Source organism: Dromiciops gliroides, chromosome 1 (genome assembly GCF_019393635.1).
Source record: "Dromiciops gliroides isolate mDroGli1 chromosome 1, mDroGli1.pri, whole genome shotgun sequence".
Classification (NCBI taxonomy): Eukaryota; Metazoa; Chordata; class Mammalia; order Microbiotheria; family Microbiotheriidae; genus Dromiciops; species Dromiciops gliroides.
The window spans coordinates 518,053,496-518,073,371 of NC_057861.1; the positions used below are offsets into that span (position 1 = coordinate 518,053,496).

The 19,876-nt window shown below is 38.3% G+C and overlaps 1 protein-coding gene across 1 annotated transcript in view; it reads right to left on the minus strand.

The window, feature by feature from the left end:
* Positions 1–15,364, minus strand: part of EPB41L4A (erythrocyte membrane protein band 4.1 like 4A) — a 195,580-nt gene extending 180,216 nt beyond the window's left edge. Inside the window, 1 exon segment of the mRNA XM_043975760.1 lies at positions 14,190–15,364. Coding sequence (XP_043831695.1) covers positions 14,190–14,288 — 99 coding nt within the window. The 5' untranslated portion in view covers positions 14,289–15,364.
* Between the last annotated feature and the right edge of the window lie 4,512 nt (positions 15,365–19,876).

Consider the following 19,876-nt stretch of genomic DNA (forward strand, 5'->3'; position numbering starts at 1 on the left):
GTGACTTGCCCAGGATCACACTGCTAGTAAGTGCCAGAGACCAGATTTGAACTCAGGAAGAAGAGTCTTCCTAACTTCAGGCCAGGCACTCTATCCACTGTGCCACCTAGCTGCCCCTGACTTCCAATGACAAACTACTAGATAGGGTACCTCTAGTTTTCAGGGCTTGCAAAGACAATCCCTTGAGAAGTCACTTCAGAATGTGAGATATTTCTTAGCATCAATACTTATTCATTTAGAAAAGCCATAATAACAACAGATAGTATTAATGAAGAGTAGCTTTTCTCCCACTAAGAGTGGAAACAAGTATACCATATCATTTATATAATATGGGCCACTCCTTAGCAGATTTATAATTCAAGTAAAACAAAAATTTCAGTATCTATTGGTTATAGACAGTGGTTCTTGGAACAAAATTGTCATCTTCAAGTAAGAACTGAGGTTCTTGTACTAAATTAGAATAATAAGAATTTTCATCAGCTAAAAGGATGAAAGTGAAATAAAAAGAATTGTTTAGTGCTTCATTAAATTACTGAATAATTGGCAGAGGAGCATTAGGGGAAAGTATGGAAAGATCAGGGATTGTAATCCTTAGAGAGTGCTCCAAATACCTTTTACCCTCTTAAATCTTAACATGGTGGTGCTGGTGTTCTTCAAACTGTAAGGGCCAAATCTAATATGGGGAGAGTTAATTGGGTGGCTCACCATAATATTAGGGTTCGTAAAATAATGAGGGACCTCTAGGTCCAAAGTTTCCTCTCTTCCAAACTGCCTTTTTTAGTTATTTCTCCCAGGCTAATAAGAAAGGAGATTAACAGCATCTTTTCCACAAATGAATCAGATTTTATTAATGGGAATAAAATATACAACAAAGGTGAAGTTAATAAAGCCAGTGACAAGGGAATAGGGGAAGAGAAAAATGGATAAGCTCCCTGGCTCTAGCAAAGACTGACTCAATCCCCAAACTTGCTTCCAGCTCAGCTAATTTGAAGGGCTGCCCTTGTTTCTATTAACTCACCACCTAGGGTCCGTAGTTTCTATGGGAGTCAGCTGTGCAGCCCCTCTCCAGTCCGCTCTCAGAAGCTCACCAACAGGAAAGAGAGAGCTGTTCTGAGTGAGTGTTCTTTTCTACTTTTTCTCTCCCTCCCCCAAAAGGGAGGTCCTTCGAGTTGCATGGCTGAGAGTGGTCCCCCTGCTGACACCAGCAGTATATGTCACTCAGGGCAGGCCAGGTGTGGCCTATATCTAATCATTCCCAAGTAGGTACTTAGTCAGTTTCTCATTCTCACCCAATTCAAACAATACTAAATGAATCAGGTGGGACTCCTGGGTGTCTGTCAAATTCCATTATTTTATCACACTATTGAACTTTATCAATGATCACAGTAGGAAACTTTATTGAATTGATTTTTTGTTTGTTTGTTTGGTTTTTGGTGAGGCAATTGGGGTTAAGTGACTTGCCCAAGGTCACACAGCTAGTTAAGTGTCAAGTTTCTAAGGCTGGATTTGAACTCAGATCCTCCTGAATCCAGGGCCAGTGCTCTATCTACTGTGTCACCTAGATGCCCCTATCAAATTGATTTTTGCAGTTAATATGAAAAAAGAAACCAAAGGGTTCACATTTCTTAAAGCAGCCATGAGTGTGCTCTTGAACTTCTTATTGAAGTAATATTTGATATAATAGCAAGGAGGTGGTATTGTGTTTATATAATGTTCATGATGCCATGTTAATAAAAAGCAATCTGTTACTTTAAAAAACCCCAAATAAAACATGTAGCTTGTTATGACATATAATTGTAGTTTCATCTTTAAAATTCTTCCAACCCCCCGAATTATTAATTAATTAACAACAATGACTAATTAAATAATAAATAAACTAATATGATAGGCCAATAACAACTTTCAGAGAATCATAGAATTTGATAATAGAAAGGGACCTCAGTGATCATTTAGTTCAGCTCACACATGAAAGGAATTCCCACTATAACATACCTGACAAGTTGTAGTCTAGCTTTGGGTTGAAGACCTCCAAGGAGGTCTTCACCTCTCAAGGCAACCCATTCACATAGGGTTGGGCCTTTTTTTTTTGTGGGGCAATGAGAGTTAAATGACTTGCCCAGAGTCATACAGCTAGTAAGTGTCAAGTGTCTGAGGCTAGATTTGAACTCAGGACCTCCAGAATCCAGGGCCAGTGTTTTATCCACTGCACCACCTACCTGCCCCAAGGCAACCCATTCAACTTTTACATAACTCATTGTTAGGAAATTTCCCCAGACATCAAGCCTACATTTATGTCTTTGCAAATTCCACCCATTGCTCTGCCCTTTGAAAGCAAAGAGAACAAGTCTTATCATCCTTCTGCATACAGCACTTCAAATATTTGAAGACAGCTATCATGTTCCCTTCCATCCCTTCACTCTCCCAGTCTTACCTTCTCCAGGATAAACATCCCTAGTTCGTTCAACTAATCCTCATATGATATGGACTCAAAGCCTTTCACCATTCTGGTGGCCCTCCTCTGGACACTCTGCAGGAAATCAATACCTTTCTTAAACGATGGTATCCAGAATGGAATATGAAACTCTAGATGAAATCTGCTGAGGGCAGATATAGACTATCACCTCCATATTCCTAGAAACTATGCTCCTCTTAATGTAGTCTAAAAACTGCATTAGCTTTTTTGGTTGCTATATCACACTGCTGACTCATAATGAGCTCATTAAAACCCCATATTTTTTTTCCACAACAATTGCTTTCTACTCATGCCTTCTCCATCTTATACCTGTGCCACTGTTTTGGGGGTTTTTTTTGGTAGCAATGGGCATAGTTCCCATTCTCCCTTTTCTCTCTCTTCCTGGGCTGGCTCATTCACCCAACCTGTAGTCATACTAGCAGGTATGGTTTCCCAGTATGCAACTAGCTATGACCACAATAATACAGCTACAACTCACACTTTTTTCTTTCTGGATTCTAGGGTTAATAGTGGTATCTAGAGAATAAACTCACACTATTCACCACCATAGTTCCTGAGACCCCAGTAATGTGCTTCCTATTGTCACTAAATCAGCCACCACAACACCATTAATTCTTAAATACAAAACATTTAATCAATAAAAGATAAATTCAGGAATAACCAAACTATCACAGTTTACCTATCAACCTGGGTCACACTCTCCCACCAATTCATGGAAGGTACATGATTTGAGAGATCCATGGGTCATGGACTTTAAGCTTTAATGTTCCTAGTGCTTTCAAAATTAATCTGTACTACTTGAAACCATTTATCTGTGAATTTCTTTCTTTTTTTGTCTTCATTACTCTCTAACTGAAAGTAATTCTTCTGATCTTGAGCAATGGCAGTCACAAGTTCTTTAGTTTCCTGCCATGTTTAACAGGGTTCTGAGAAAGTGTTCTATTATTTTATCAAATGTACAGGGTGTGCTAAAAGAATTGTGACAGTTTTAACCTATTAAAGCTTAAATATATATTATATATCAACAATGACATTGAGAATTACAAAACTTCTCAGGGTGGCCCGGTCAATTATTCATACAAGAGAATTCTTTTTCTCTCCTATCAGCAAAGCTGCTTCCCCAATATGCAAAGCTTGTAGTACAACAAATGCAAAACTTATATTTTCTCATCTTTCTCCCTCTCAAATCATAGAGAAAAGTAGGTAACAATGTACCCTTGAGAAATTTGCCTTCTTTAAAGCTATAGATGGAACTAGAGAACACTAAAATCAAAGAACTCTATAGAGAGAAGCAGAATTCCCTTCTATCAACACCATAGATAGAACTCTCAGCTGACCTTGACTTTTCCATTGAGCCCTTTCTTCTCATTTTGTGACCAAGTATTTAAGCTTCAGCTTCAGTATTTGACCTTCCAGTAAATAGTCTGAGTTAATTTCTTTAAGTATTGATTGATTTGATCTTGCTGTCCAAGTTTTTTCCAACACCACAATGAAAAAGCATGGATTCTGCAGCACTTAGCTTTGTTTAGAGCCCAACTCTCACGGCCATATATTGCTATTCAGAAAATCATAACTTTGACTACATGGAACTTTATCAGAAAGGTGATGTCTCTGCTTTTTAGTTTGCTGTTCAAATTTGCTATAGCTTTTCTTGCAGGGAGCAAGCATCTTTTAATTTCATGGCTGCTGTTGCTGTCTGCAGTGATCTTTGAGCCCAAAAATATAAAATCTAACACTGCTGCCTTTTCTTTTCCCTCTTTTTGCCAGGAAGTGATGGAACCAGTTGCCAAGATATTAAATTTTTTTGTTGTTGTTAAGCTTCAAGCCAGCTTTTATACTTTCCTCTTTCACCCTCATCAAGAAGCTTCTTAATTCTTCTTCATTTTCTGCCACCAGAGTGGTATCATCCACTTATCTGAGATTGTTGATACTTCTCCCTGCCACCTTAACTCTGGCTTTTGATTCATTCAACCTAGTATTTTGCATGGTGCACTCTGCGTATAGGTGGTACAGTAGATAGAGTGCTAGGCCTGGAAGCAGGAAGATTTATCTTCCTAACTTCATTACCAGTCTCAGATACTTATTAGCCCTGTGACCTTGGGCAAGTGACTTAACCCTATTTGATTCAGTTTTCTCATCTGTAAAATGAGCAAGAGAAGGAAATGGTCAACCACTCTGGTATCTTCACCAAGAAAACCCCAAATGGGATCACAAAAAGTTGAACACAACTGAATGACTGAAATGACAAAACAACAACTCTGCATGTAAGTTAAATAAAGTAACAGTATCGAACCTTATTGACTACTTTTCCAATCTTAAACCAATTAATTATTCTATGTTCAACTCTAAGTATTGCTTCTTGGTCCACATGCGGATTCCTCAGGAGATAAGTAAGATGATCTAGTTCTACTACCTTTTTGAGGACTTGTCACATTTTGTTGTGATCCACACAAAGGTTTTAGTGTAGTCAATGAAGCAGAAGCTGAGGTTTTTCTGGAAGTCAATTGCTTTCTCCATAATACAGCAAACGTTGGCAATTTGGTCTCTAGTTCCTTTGCCTCTTTGAAAACCAGCTCGTTCTGACAATTCTTGGTTCACATGTTGCTGAAGGCTAGTTTGCAGAATCTTAAACATAACCTTGCTAGCATATAAAATAAGTGAAATTGTTTGGTAATTTGAACATTTGTTGACATTGCCCTTTTTTAGAATTGGGACATGAACTGATATTTTCCAATCTAGAGGCCACTGTTGAGTTTTTCAAATTTGCTGGAATATTGAGTATGATAGTTTAATATCAATCATCTTTAAACATTTTACACAGCTTAGCTGGAATTCTGTAACCTCCACTAGTCTTATTGTTAGCAATGTTTCCAAAGGCCCACTTGACTTCATGCTCCAGGATGTCTGGCTCTAGATCAATAACCACACAATTGTGGTTATCAATGATGTTAAGATCTATCCTGTATAGTTCTTCTGTATATTCTTGTCACCACTTCTTAATCTCTTCCATTTTTGTTGTCTCTACTTTTTTTGTCTTTTATCATGCCCATTTTTGCATTAAACATTCCCTTGATATCTCAAATTTTTCTTGACAAGATCTCTTGTATTCCCCATTCTATTGTTTTCTTCTATTTCTTTGCACAGCTTATTTAAGAAAACCTTATCTCTCCTTGCTATTCTTTGGAATTCTGCATTCAGTTGGGTATATCTTTCCCTTTCTCCTTTACCTTTTCACTTTCCTTCTTTCCTCAGCTATTTCTAAAGCTTCATCAGAAACCATTTTGCTTTCTTGCTCTTCTTTTGGGGGGGGATTAAAAAACATTTTTTTAAAGTAAAAATTTTTATTTATAGTCTTGGGTTCCAATATTTATCCCTCCTTCCCTCCCTCCCCTCACTCCTCCCTAAGGTGGTAAGCAATCAAATATGGGTTATACATGTACCCTTATGTAAAACATTACCATATTCATCATTTTGTACCAGAAAACTTGAATAAAAGAAAACAAATGAAAGTGAAAAATAGCATGCTTCAGTCTGTGATCCATCAATATCAGTTCTTTCTTTGGAGGTAGATAGTATGTTTCATCAATAATCCTTTGGGATTGTCTTGGATCATTGCATTGTTGAAAATAGTTAAGTCATCCACAGTTCTTCATCAAAAAATATTGCTGTCTCTGTGCACAATGTTCTCATTTCTGCTCACTTCACTATATATCAGTTCATACAAGTCTTTCCAGACCTTTCTGAAGTTATCCTGTTTGTCATTTCTTATAGCATAATAATATTCCATCACCATTGTATACTGCAGCTTGTTTAGCCATTCTCCAATCGATGGGCATTCCTTTGATTTTGTGATGAAATAATGGGATTTAGCAGATACTCAAGGACCCACCTGGAGATTAATCTAGACTGATTGAATCAAGTGAGAGTGATCGACTGATGATTAGCCTACTTCATGTTAATTGGATTGTAATCACACCTGGCTAACCCTTAAGAAGGTTTTGTTCTCAGAAGCTAGACAGTGAACTCAACTTGAGAACACCTTCAAAGCCAATGGATTTGGATGACTCCAACCAATCAGCTTGAAGCAATGTGTAAGGACTGCCTCTGCTCCGGACCTATAAAAAGCTTCCACAAGCAGTTTGCAGGAGGAGTTCCTGATTAAAGCAGGCTTGTGGAGGAGGACTTGAGGAAGAACCCAACCAGGCTGGAACTCTAGGCTAGATAGGCTTTTTCTTAACTTTCTGAACTCCTTTGTGAATACCTGTATGCTTTAATAAATGTTTAATGCCCAAAGACTGGTGCTAAAGCTTCTAATTTAAGGAGACCACAATTTAGATTTTAAACATCACAATTTCCAATTCTTAACGACCATAAAAAGAGCTGCTATAAATATTTTTGTACAAATAGGTCTTTTTTCTTTTTTGGGGGATGTCTTTGGGATATAAACCTGGCAATGGTATTGCTGGATCAAAGGGTATGTACATTTCTATAGCCCTTTGGGGAATGAATAACTGTCTATTTGGTAAGTGTAATGCCTTAAGATTTTGAGATAAGAGTTCATTATGTGTGAGAATAGCAGAAACTTGGCAAAGGAGTTGAAAGTAAGGCATTTCCTATGGATTACTTTTTTGACAGTAGTTACGCATATTCATTCTGCATCAGATGTGATAGTCTGTTTTTTCTGGTACTAATAGTTATACTGGTTATATTGTAGGTATTTCATTTGACTAAAATTTGTTGCTTTTCTTTGCAGTGTAATGCTTATCCAAGGTCCTGTGACTTCAAATAGTCAAAGCCTTTATAACTGTGATTCCAAATTCAAGAGAATATTGTTTCCACTACACCATTGCTACAGCTCATGAAAATTGTTATCCTCTACTATAGAATTTTTAATTTTAGTATAAAAAAAAGAAACACATAATGCTCATTCTTTGAGCTTGTAATAGGAAGTTTCCATTCTCTGAAAGTTCTGGAAATGACTAACAATAATACTATTTTACAAATCTTGGGCTGAGTCAATTTTATTTAAATATTAATGGTTTCTGGCTTGCTGTCATTCTGGTTTCATTAATTCAGTTCAGTGAATCTAGGGGGGAAAGCAAGTGGTCATCTATAAGACTGTTACTCTTTAGAGTTTGTTAATCTCATCTATTAAAATGCTGAAGAAATTAGTAATCTATTACACATTTGTGAGAGTAAACTTGAAAACTAATTTATAATCAAACTATGTTATTTGTTCCTTAAAATCCTTACCAACCTAGATGGCCCACAGAAAAGGTTCAGGCTATATTCAAATGTATCTTACTGCCATTTCCCCTGGTACAAAAAACCTTAGAAGGGATAACCCTACCCCCATCCCCACATTTTTTAAGTCAACAGAGAAAACATTTCTTTAAGTAGTAAGAACTCAACCTTAGTCTTAACATAAACCAATAATTGAATAAACAACTGATATAAGTAGAAAACAAATATATAAAAGCTATTATAATGCAATCACCAAAGGCGGTTTTAAGGCAAAATACTTGGAAACCTAAAGATGATCTATAGGGGACCTCATGCATTAAAAAGCCTATATCATGGGGGCAGCTAGGTGGCGCAGTGGATAGAGCACTGGCCCTGGATTCAGGAGGACCTGAGTTCAAATTCGGCCTTGGACACTTGACACTTACTAGCTGTGTGACCCTGGGCAAGTCACTTAACCCCAATTGCCTCACCAAAAAAACAAACAAACAAAAAAAGCCTATATCATACACAAAGGTTAAGGGCCACCCAAGCAAATCTAATTAAATGGCTTGTGTTTTCTAATTTTTTTTTACTTTGTAACTTATTTTGAGCATTATTATTTTCTCTATATTTAATTATATTCTCTTAATGTATTCAAGCCACCTGACCCAGATCAACTATATCTCAGTTACTAAGAGACTGGTAGATACATGATTCCTACAATACAATAAATATTTATTAAGTACTTACTATGTTCCAGACACTGTGCTAAGTATTGGAGATACAAATAAAAAAAAAGAAAATAGTCCTTTCCCTCAAGAAACAAGCTAATGTGTGGGAAGATAATATCCAAAAGGAAGCTGGAAATGGAATAAGGGTACCCAGTGGATAGCCTGCTCTAGGACAAATACTGGTAGAGTTGAAACCAAAGTAGCTGGTGGGAGATGAAGAGTTGACTGAAAATTCTATTGTCGTTGTTAGGAGTCTTTTGTTGTTTATTCAGGCGTGTCCAACTCCATCCCATTTGGGGTTTTCTTGGCAAAGATACTAGGTTTTTATTTCCTTCTCCAACTCATTTTACAGATTAGGAAATTTAGGCAAACAAGGTTAAGTGACTTGCCCAGGGTCACATAGCTAGTAAGTACCTGAGGTCAGATTTGAATTCTGGTCTTTCTTATTGGAGGCCCAAGAGCTCTAGCTTTATCCATATAGCTGGCCAAACTGAGACTTTGCAAGTTGTTTTGCTCCACCCTCAAAAACAACAACCTCCATCATAGGAGCTGAGGCAACTGAAGGCATTGATGAGATGTGAATAGAAAAGTTGAAGCAACCTCCATGCTGATGAGTTTTCTGATGATATGCTTATCCTGGAGGTGAAGCAGGGACAGGGGGTATGGGGGTGGAGGGGTAAGGTGCATGAGGTTGATGGAATCAAAACCAAACAGATTAACTAGTACAAGGTGCTGCATTAGTTGTAGTGATCTTTCTTCTTTTTAAAAATATTTTATTTTCCCCAATTACATGTAAAAATTTTAAATATTTCAGTTTTTTTAGTTCTGAGTCCCAAATTCTCTCTCTCTCCCCATCCCCCTCCCTAAGATAGTAAACAATCTGATATAGGTAATATAGGTTTTCTGGACAGCACTCTCTCCTGGTTCCCCTCCTACCTATCTGATTTCTCCTTTTCAGCTTTCTTTGCTGTATTCTTTTTTTTTTTTTTTTTTGGTGAGGTAATTGGGTTTAAGTGACTTACCCAGGGTCACACAGCTAGTGTCAAGTGTCTGAGGCTGGATTTGAACTCAGGTCCTCCTGAATCCAGGGCCAGTGCTCTATCCACTGTGCCACCTAGCTATATTCTTTATGGGGATTACACCCTCTAACTATAGGTATCCTCAGTATTCTGTCTGGGACTCTCTTCTCCCTCTATACCACTTCACTTGATGATCTCATCAGCTTCCATTGATTTAATTACCATTTCTATGCTGATGATTCTCAGATCTACTTATCCTACCCCAAACTCTGCTTATCTCCAATCTTGCATCTCCAACTGCCTTTCAGACATCTCAAACTGGATGTCCAATAGACATATTAAATTCAATATATCCAAAAAAGAGTTTATCATCTTTTCCCCTAATCCCATCTCCCCCTCTCCCATTGCTATAGAAGGCAACACCATCTTCCCAGTCCCTCAGGCTCATAACCTAGGCGTTATTCTGGACTCCTCATTGCCTCATATCTGCTCCCTACCATATCTGAACTGTTGCCAAGACCTGTCATCTCACCACTGCAACATCTCTCAAATATGGTCCCTTCTCTCCTCTGACACTGCCATCTCTCTACTGGAATACTCTCCTTCAACTTTGCTCACTGATTTCCCTGGCTTCCTTCAAGTCCCAACAAAAATTCCATCATATATAGGAAGCCATACCTAACCCCTCTTAATTATAGTGCCTTTCTTCAGTTACTATTTCCTATTTATATATCCTAAATATATGTTGCTTTGTATGTATTTAGTTGCATGTGGTCTCCCTCCATTAGATTCTAAGTTCCTTGAGGGAAGGGACTTTTCTGTCTTTTTTTGTATTTTTTGGTACACAAAAAACACTTAATAAATGGTAATTGATTAATTATTTTGTATAAGAAGTAAGGTATTGTAATGGATAAAAAGCCTGCCGGGAAACTGGGATTCAATATTGGGCATTGACACATAATGACAGGTCACTCTTGGCAAGTCATTTAATACCTTAGTGCTTTAGGCAATTCTCTATAAGTTGTAAATATTTAATATTCATATATGTGTGTGTATGTCAATGTATATATATATATGTATTGAATATACTTATATATGCACATGCTGTCACTTCTGATAAAATATAATTGACAGCAACATAAGGGTTGAAATTGTTGCATTTTTCTGTACTACTAGTTCTTAATTTAAACCCTATGTCTATAATCAAGTTTAATAGAAAAAAAATCCTAAAGGTCTAACGATGCCCCAAATTCTCTTCTAGCTTGTTTTGTTTTAACTTACTGCACTTGACTTTGCTTCTAAGCGATCATACATCACTACTATTCAAGAAATCACAGAAAATATTACTAATTTTAATTCAAATTACTGTTCTGGTTCTGACCACAGGAAGTAGAGTTTGGCTACAGACCCTTTTCAAAATTTTAAATATTCAGGAATACTTTGAAAATGGTCAATTCCTATTCAGAAAATATAGCCGAATTGATTCACATAGTCATTAGTTTTACTTTGCCTTATAATTACTGAATATAATCACTCAATAGTATTAAGGCATTGAGGTATTGAAGCAGCTAGGTGATACAGGAGATAGAGAAAACTGGGCCCAGAGTTCAAATCCAGCCTCAGATACTTAGTAGCTTTGTGAATCCTTGGACAAGTCACTTAACTTGTTTGACTCAGTTTCCTCAACTGTAAAGAAACAAATAATAATAGCACCTACCTCCCAGGTGCTTATGAGACTCAAATGAGATATTTTAAAGTGCCAGCTAGTTATATATTTTATTAGGCAAATTATGTATTAGAAAACTACGATAATAATTCTTAGCTCCTAAACTTAAAAATTCAGCCAATTAATAAGTTAATTAAGTCTAGTAAGAACATTAACTACAATTTATTTACAAAATAAAATAGGGGAGAAGTTGTAGAACATCTGTGTCAATCTACAGGAGACAACCATATTTCTTAAGGATAATGTGCCACACATAGGTAAGTACTTAGTAAATACTTTTTATGGCAGTAATATAATATGTGTTTTATTTCAACAGATATTTGTGTTAAACATATGGCCACCAGAATAATTATGATATGCTTTTGTGATACTAAAATGAGCTAAACCTTTTGAGAGGTGATTACTTATAACAAAAGCCTGCTTAAATTGTTTACCTACATGGCATATATCCAGATTTTGCAACAGCACTACAAAAGGGTTTATTGCTTTTGAATCACTAACCAATTTTAAAACTATTTGTTGTACAAGATAAGGACCATCAAGTTTTTAAAAGCAAATATGAAATCCATTGTTAGATTCATATTTCTTTTACAAAATCATTCCATTAGGTCAGAGCCTTGTGTTTCTATCATGACAAAATTATACTATGTATGCATATGTATGTATGTGTGTGTGTGTGTGTGTGTGTAATGCAGTTTAAAAAGTTAACACTGTAGAAAATTTGAGACTGTGGGAAAATGTATAGGATGTTTCTGGATCAGATACTCTAATTCTTTAGTCTCATAACATAAGAAAACTTTGGTGTTTTCAGCATACAGAGGGTTATTACTTTTGATTATGAATCTGTTAGGCCAATACAGTGGGCCCTATAGTGTTTCTCCATACTGGCAAGTCAAGGTTTTCTGTTTCTTTACAACTGGAATGATATTCTTTGTAGCAGAAAGGAGGAAGCATTCACTGCCCAAGGAAACCTATTGTATTGGCTTTAAGAATAACTCCACTAGATAGTATTATTTACCTTTGCTTCAGTCACTATAGCAACGAGGGACAAGATATTCTCAAATTGTTTTCTGCCAAAGAAATAGTTAATGTAATGGGAGTATCTCACTAGTGACTGCTGCTTTTTTTTTTTTAAAGCAGCAGTAGCATAACACCTATTAGATTTGAATCCTGGATACTTTTTACTAGCAATATCAATGCTAAGATGTTTAACATTTAGAAATAATTTCCCACAAGTATTCATAAAACTTGTGAAAAGAGTATTGATTTCCTGAGATTTAAGGACAAACTGTGCTGGCCTAAAAGCCTGAAATTTTCAATTCTGAGAAGACAGTCCTGAGAAAAGTTGATTTGTTCTATTAAAAATGAGTGATTCTTTCATCCAGACAATGATATCCTATTAGATGTTTCAAAACTGAAAGAGAAAAAGCATTTATTCTGAGTCACAGAAGCCTAGCAAAATAGAAAAAATACTGGTTTTGAAGAATAAGATCTAAACCTGGAAAGGACCTTAGAGATCATATGATCCAGCTCTCTCATATTTAAGATAAGGAAACTACATTCCAGAGAAGTTGTGAATTCTCTAAAGTCTTATAGGTAATGAGAGGCAGAAATGAGATTTGCACCTAGGTCCTTCACATCAAATCCACTGATCTTCTATATCATACTTTAGCTTAAATTCAAATCCCTGGCTACTTCCACTACTTCACCTATCTGGACCTCAGTTTTCTCATCTGCAAAAGGGGTGGGGGAGGTGTTGAAGTAAACTCTTTTTAAGTTCCCTGACAGTTCTAAATCCTATAATATCCTAGATTATAATTGATCTCCAACAGAACAGGGACACTCTCTTTTCTAAATTTTGCATCTTATATAATGCCCAGTCCATCACAGTATGACCAACCTTACAATAAACAATTAGCATTTGTTGAACTTTTAAAAAGCAATTCACAAGCACTGTTATAAGACATGAAAGATATATAAGTGCAAGAGTTTACAAGTGACATTCATAAGGATTCATCAGTACTGATGAAATAGATCTCTGCTCATATCCTTTGTGTATTTGGGTTTTATAGATTTTAATAGTGTAGTAGTTGCCTTTCAACGACCTACAACAGAAGCAAAGTTAGTTGCCTTTCAACGACCTACAACAGAAGCAAAGTTTTGTTTCTCTCTTAAAACAAACGGGGAGACCAGCCTGGGAGCAGCACTTAACTCCCCACCCGCCTCGGGGCAATGAGGGTTAGTGACTTGCCCAGGGTCACAAAGCTAGTAAGTGTCAAGTGTCAGGTCAAATTTGAACTCAGGTCCTCTTGAATCCAGGACCAGTGCTTTATCCACCACGCCATCTAGCTGCCCCCAGCAGCACTTAACTTAGTAAAGCATAACCCACGAACTTGACACACAACCTTGTGGTACAGGACCGCTTATTTTATAGAGGAAACAAACTCAAAAGTGAAGCGACTTGTCCAAGACCTCACACATAGTAACCATTAGAGGTGGGTGGGTGGAATTAGATTACATGATGAAAGATTAATAATATTTTTGCATGTTTGATATTTAGGTTACCACGATTGCATCCCAGGCAACAAACAACAACCCAGTGCGTACTCTTGAGCAAGTCAAACAATAAACCCAGGGAGAAAGAAGCCATGATAAAATAGTTCAGAAGTCGTGCCTTCAACATATATACCATGTGATGCATGCAAATATGTACCCGCGAATCCGTTTCTTTAGGGGAGGCGCGCGTGTTATAGACTATAGGATACCATTCACATTTTTCATGGGGCAGTAGATGGTTGCTATTGACCGGTAATCCAGTGTTTGCACCATCAATTCCCCGCTCCCCCCCAACTTAGAAACGAGATTCAAAATTGAACGTTTCTTGACAGCGTCATCGAAAGGCTGTGAGGGCCCCCACAACACCGTATTTAGAGTACACCCCCCCCTCTACCAGACAAAGCCCTTTGCGGACAAGTGCCCTGGGTAACCCTAATGTAAACAAAACCTGATCATCTTACCTTGATTCCTTGCTGTTGGGTAGTGAGAATTAACTTTGACTCATCCAAGAGCAAAACTTCGCAATAAAATTCTTCCTGGACAGCACAGAAACAGCCCATATCTGCTTTAGATGGGCTTATTTATAAGGAGGAAAGCAAGAAAACAGAAGCAGGATCCCGAATCACCCCCTCCCTACAAGGCTCTGATCTGTATTGTCCAGTGGCAAGGACAAGAGAAGGGAGCAAGTAGCTCGTAGAGGATTTCCAGTCCACAGTCCACGAAAGGCCCCAAGGACCGGTTAGGTCCTTCCCGCCTTGGGAGTCAAAAGTCAACAGGGGACTCAAAAGCTTCAGCTGAATTCGACAGGCAAGACAGACTATCCCCGCACATCTTGTGTCTCGGGTGAGAAGGAGGAGGGACGTGGGGAGACGGGTGAGAAAAGCCTCTCCTGCAGTCCTGGGAAAAACAAAAGTCTCATAGCAATTGGGCAGGAGGAAAGACAAGTGCTGGGGGCCCTCCCTGCCCTTTTTCCTCTCTCTCCTTCGACTTCCAGGACCGACAACTAGGTCTGGTCCACCTGGGCCAAGAGAGTGAGTCCACCCCGGCGGCTTGGGCTCCTCCTCTCCCTCCGCTGCCTGTGCTTCGGCTCCGGGTTTCCGCCCCGCCCCACCCAGCGGCGGCCCAGCTGCCAGGGTGGGTTCACCTCACACTTAGGGACAGAGAATGGAGGGCGGGAACAGGAGGCCCGTATTTCTTTTGTGTAGAGGACACCGGGGTCTGCGCGAGACCTTTCAGCCAGAAAAGGGAGGCGGCCGAGGCTACGGGAAGTGGGAAGGAGCAGCTGCGAGAACAAGGGGGAGCGCGGTTGGCCCAGCTCAGGTGTGCGGAGGGGGTTGTCCGGCACAGGCTTCCAGGTGACTGGCCAGGGAAGGGCTTGTCAGAACCGACGGACGGGGGGGAACTACTTTTGTCTGTCTGAGGAGCTCAAGTGCATGGCCATGGGCCAACCTGCTGTGTCCAGGCAGGAGAAATCCTCCCTGTCTTTACGTCCGTCACGGCTCGCGGACCTGAACACCGGGAGGAAGAAGCCAGCTTCTGAAAGACCTGCGGCCGCCCGGCTACCGAGGAGAGCGCCTTCCGTCTGCCTCAGCTTCTCCCGGGGGTAGCCCGAGTGCTGGAGAAGCAGGGAGAACAACTCGGGAGCAGCACTGGGGGCTTGCTCGAATTCCTGGAGAAAGAGATGGGGGCGATCCCAGGAGCCAGGGGCCCTCCCACTGCAAATACCAGTTCAAGATCTGAGCCCCGGGTAGTTCTTCCTACAGCCCCTGAGGCCCGGCTCGGAGCGGAGGACAATGAGTGAGCGGGTGGCAACTAGCTAGAAGGCTAGTCCGCAGCTGGGAGCGATGAGTCGGTCGGACTTGTCCCATCTAAACCTGTGGTCCGGCTGGGTTCCAGGACGGATCGCTTGTTCTGACCATTTCCAGACTGTGGAGGCTAGAGCGAAGCTGAGGGGCAGGGTCATAGTGAATAAAGCTCTGCACTGCACTCCAGCACCCCACGCCCTTCCAGCCTCCAGCAACAATCCTGGACCCGTGGACACACTAGCTCTGAGGCAGCAGTGACCCCTGGTGGGTCTTGGTAACCGGGCAGAGACTGGAACAGGTGCAATTTTAGTGATTAAAACAAACATTCTGGAAACAAGCTAACAAAGCTTTATAGGAGGAGTGAATCAGGTAGGGAAGGGAAATTTTAAAAATGTGCCTCTAACATACTCCTCGTTAAATAGTGACGGTCTGGAATGTCGTGGCATTGAAATAAAAGAATAATAATGGAAGCTTTTGTCCCTTTAAGCGGTTCCCTGCAACAGTGACTAGCCAAAAAAGGCCTAACCTTTGTTTAGGAACATTTGACCCCTTTTTTTTTTTTGGAGACCCATAAAATTTTAAACAATCCTAAAAATGCTTTATAAAACTGCAAACTTTTGCTTGGGTTCTACCTCGACTACCTCGCAGCCATCTTCTGTCACTCAATTCCTGTGAATTTGATACAGATTTTAAATTTATAAGCAAAATCTGGATTCATGTAGTACGCGCCTGGTTTGAACAAAAGTTTTATCAAACTCTTAATGCACTAATAGGTACTATAAATGATTCTCGTTCATGCTTTTATACCTTTAGAATGTAAGATTTAGCTTTTACCTTTGATACCGTTTTCCTGTTACACAGTACTATGTCGTATTAAGTAAGAATCATATCAGAAACCCATATAATTGGGACAGCTAGGTGGTGCAGTGGATAAAGCACCAGCCCTGGATTCAGGAGGACCTGAGTTCAAATTCGGCCCCAGACACTTGACATTTATTAGCTGTGTGACCCTGGGCAAGTCACTTAACCCTCATTGCCCCGCCAGAAAAAAGAAAAAAATAAACCCATATAATAATTATATACAATTTCTTGAAACCACAGAGAAATCAAATTCCTGGGGGTTTTTTAAGGCATTTTTTAAAGGTTTCTTGCCCAATCATTTATTTTAAAATATTGCTGACAGGTAGTTCTTTCATGTGCATGTGCACACACTATTTTAATCTCAAAATGTCATTCTTACAATTAGAAAAAGTAAAACATGGCAAAAAGAAAAACCAAACAAAACCCAGTAGCTTGGATGTACACACTTTAAAATCCCCCCTACAATTAGTTACCTTTCAGTTCAGCAGAGTAGATGCTACATTTAAGCATTTGTTTTCAAGGCATTCTGCTTTACTATCACATGCTTTAAATTCTTATAATCCCTTCGTTTTGATTTTCAGCAGCAGGGGAAAAAGAAGGACATACAGCTGCAGAATTTTCATACTAACTATGATTCTCAGAGGAAGTAATATTTATTTCTAATGATAATTTATGTTATTGAAGAAAATTTGATGAACAGCATTGTTTTCAGTGACCATAACGAATTAAAGAGAGTAAATTAAGAAAGACATACTGGTTAGGTCAAAGATAGAGTTTCCTTCTAATGAGTGAGTTTGGATATAGTTTTCTTTATCTTAAATAATTAATTGAGTGGAGGAAATACAGTGAAGGAAAGTCATTGTATAACAGAGAAACATCTCAAGAAAAAAAACCACTTTCACAAGAGAAAAATCCCCTTTTTTCAACATGTGAATAGCATAATATATACTTATCTACTGTGTTTTGATCTTCAATGTTGAAGAAAATCTTTGATCAAGATGACTGTTTATGACAGTGGCTATCTTCACTTCTTTCAAGATATAGTTCATGTAGGGGAGCACCTCTGACATGAAGCTTTTCTTTATTCCAACTTTTAGGGTCCTTCCCATGAACCAACTTGTGCTTACTTTGTATAAACACACACATGTACATTTTGTTCCCCCCCCCCAATACTATGTAAGTTGCTTGTAAGTAGGGCTTATTTACTCTTTTTGAATTTCTATCCCCCATACCAAGCAAAGTATGTAGCCCAAACTAGGCACTTAATAAATCCCTGTTCATTGATTGGCTGGCTTTAGTTTGATTATTTAAAATTAGTTACTCAACACAGTGATGTAATTTCTCACATTAAAAATCCATTATAGGGGGCAGCTAGGTGGCTCAGTGGATAAAGCACCGGCCCTGGATTCAGGAGTACCTGAGTTCAAATCCGACCTCAAATACTTGACACTTACTAGCTGTGTGACCCTGGGCAAGTCACTTAACCCCCATTACCCCACAAGAAAAAAAAATCCATTATATTACAAATCTTTTTAATTTTGGCATTATAACAAAACCTGGTGTACTTTACCATTTACCATCCAATTAAAAGCTGTATGCAATTATAAGATCATACATTTTTTCCATCAATGAAGACAACACATTTGGTATCTAATATAAGTTTCTGATGTGCTTTGTCAAAAGAAGAAGTGGCATTATAGAAAAAAAGTTTGAAAGAACAATTTGACTATACACGTATACACAGAGGAGATATATGCTAGGTAGAATACAGTTTTAATAGTGTTGAGGGACTGATTTTCAATATATATGAAAGGGGAAGCTTACTGAATGCTTGAAAAAAATCACACTTTAACTGAAAAAAAAAAGTGACAAAGAGAATATCAATAACGACTGAATGACTACTTTGCCCTCTATAAAATCTTTGTGAGAATGAATAATTAGGCTTTATTTAGTGCCAGAAGGAACAAAAGAAATGACACTGACAGTGATTATTATAATTCTACAGAAGTTTAACCAAGTTAAAAATTAATTAATACAACATGGAAACCAAAAAAGCCTAGAAGAGACATTAGTCAGGAAACATCTACCTTATTTGTGGTAGGAGCAACATTTACTACTGATTAGAAAATTGGAAAGTTCCTGACACACAAGCCAGTTTTTTTTCTAAAATAGTAATGAAACTATTGACCATCTGGTGATGTCCATGTGTAGGATTGCCTTTTGGGATATTGAAAAAATGTTTGCTGTGACCAATGAGTGATCTTGATAAAACTCCAAGGGCAAACTTGCCTCTTATTCCAGTTTATTTTATTATAAAAGTATTTTATTATTTTCCAGTTACATGTAAAGATAGTTTTCAAAATTTGTCTTTATAAGATTTTGAGTTCCAATTTTTCCCCCTTCCTCCCTTCCCTCCCCCCTCTCCAAGATAGAAAGCAATCTGATATAGATTATATATGTACAATCACATTAAACACATTTCTGCATTAGTCAAGTTGTGAAAGATGAATCAGAACAAAAGGGGAAATCCTCAAAAAACAAACAAACAACAGAAACAAAAGTAAAAACAGTATGGTACAATCTGCATTCAGAATCCACAGTTCTTTTTTCTGGGTGTGGAGAATATTTTCCATCATGAGCTCTTTGCAATTGTCTTGGATCATTGTATTGCTGAGAAGAGCTAAGTCTATCACAGTTGATCATCACACAATGTTGCTGTTATTGTGTACAATGTTCTCCTGGTTCTAGTCACTTCACTCAGCATCAGTCCACTTAAGTCTTTCCAGGTTTTTCTGAAATCTGCCTGCATCATTTCTTTTAGCACAATAGTATTCCATTACATTCAAATACCACAACATGTTTAGCTATTCCCCAATTGATGGGCTTTCTCTCCATTTCCATTTTTTTGCCACCACAAAGAAAGATGCTTTAAAAATGTTTGTACATGTAGGTCCTTTTCCCTTTTTTATAATCTCTTTGGGATTCAAACCTAGTAGTGTTATTATTGGGTCAAAGGGTATGCACAGTCCCATAGCCCTCTGAGCATAGTTCCAAATTGCTCTCCAGAATGGTTGGATCAGTTCACAACCCCACCAACAATGCATTAGTCTTCTAATTTTTCCACAGCTTCTCTAACGTTTATTGTTTTCCTTTTTTATCATATTAACCAATCTGATGGGTGTGAGGTGGTAGCTCAGAGTTATTTTAATTTGCATTTCTCTAATCAATAGCGATTTAGAGTATTTTTTCATATGGCAATAGATAGCTTTGATTTCTTCATCTGAAAATTACCTGTTCATATCCTTTGACCATTTCTCTATTGGGGAATGACTTGCATTCTTATAAATGTGATTTAGTTCCCTATGTATTTTAGAAATGAGACCGTTATTAGAAACACTGGCTGTAAAAATTGTTTCCCAGCTTTCTACTTCCCTTCTTCTTCTTCTCCTTCTTTTTTTGATGGAGCAAATTTGCTATTCTGC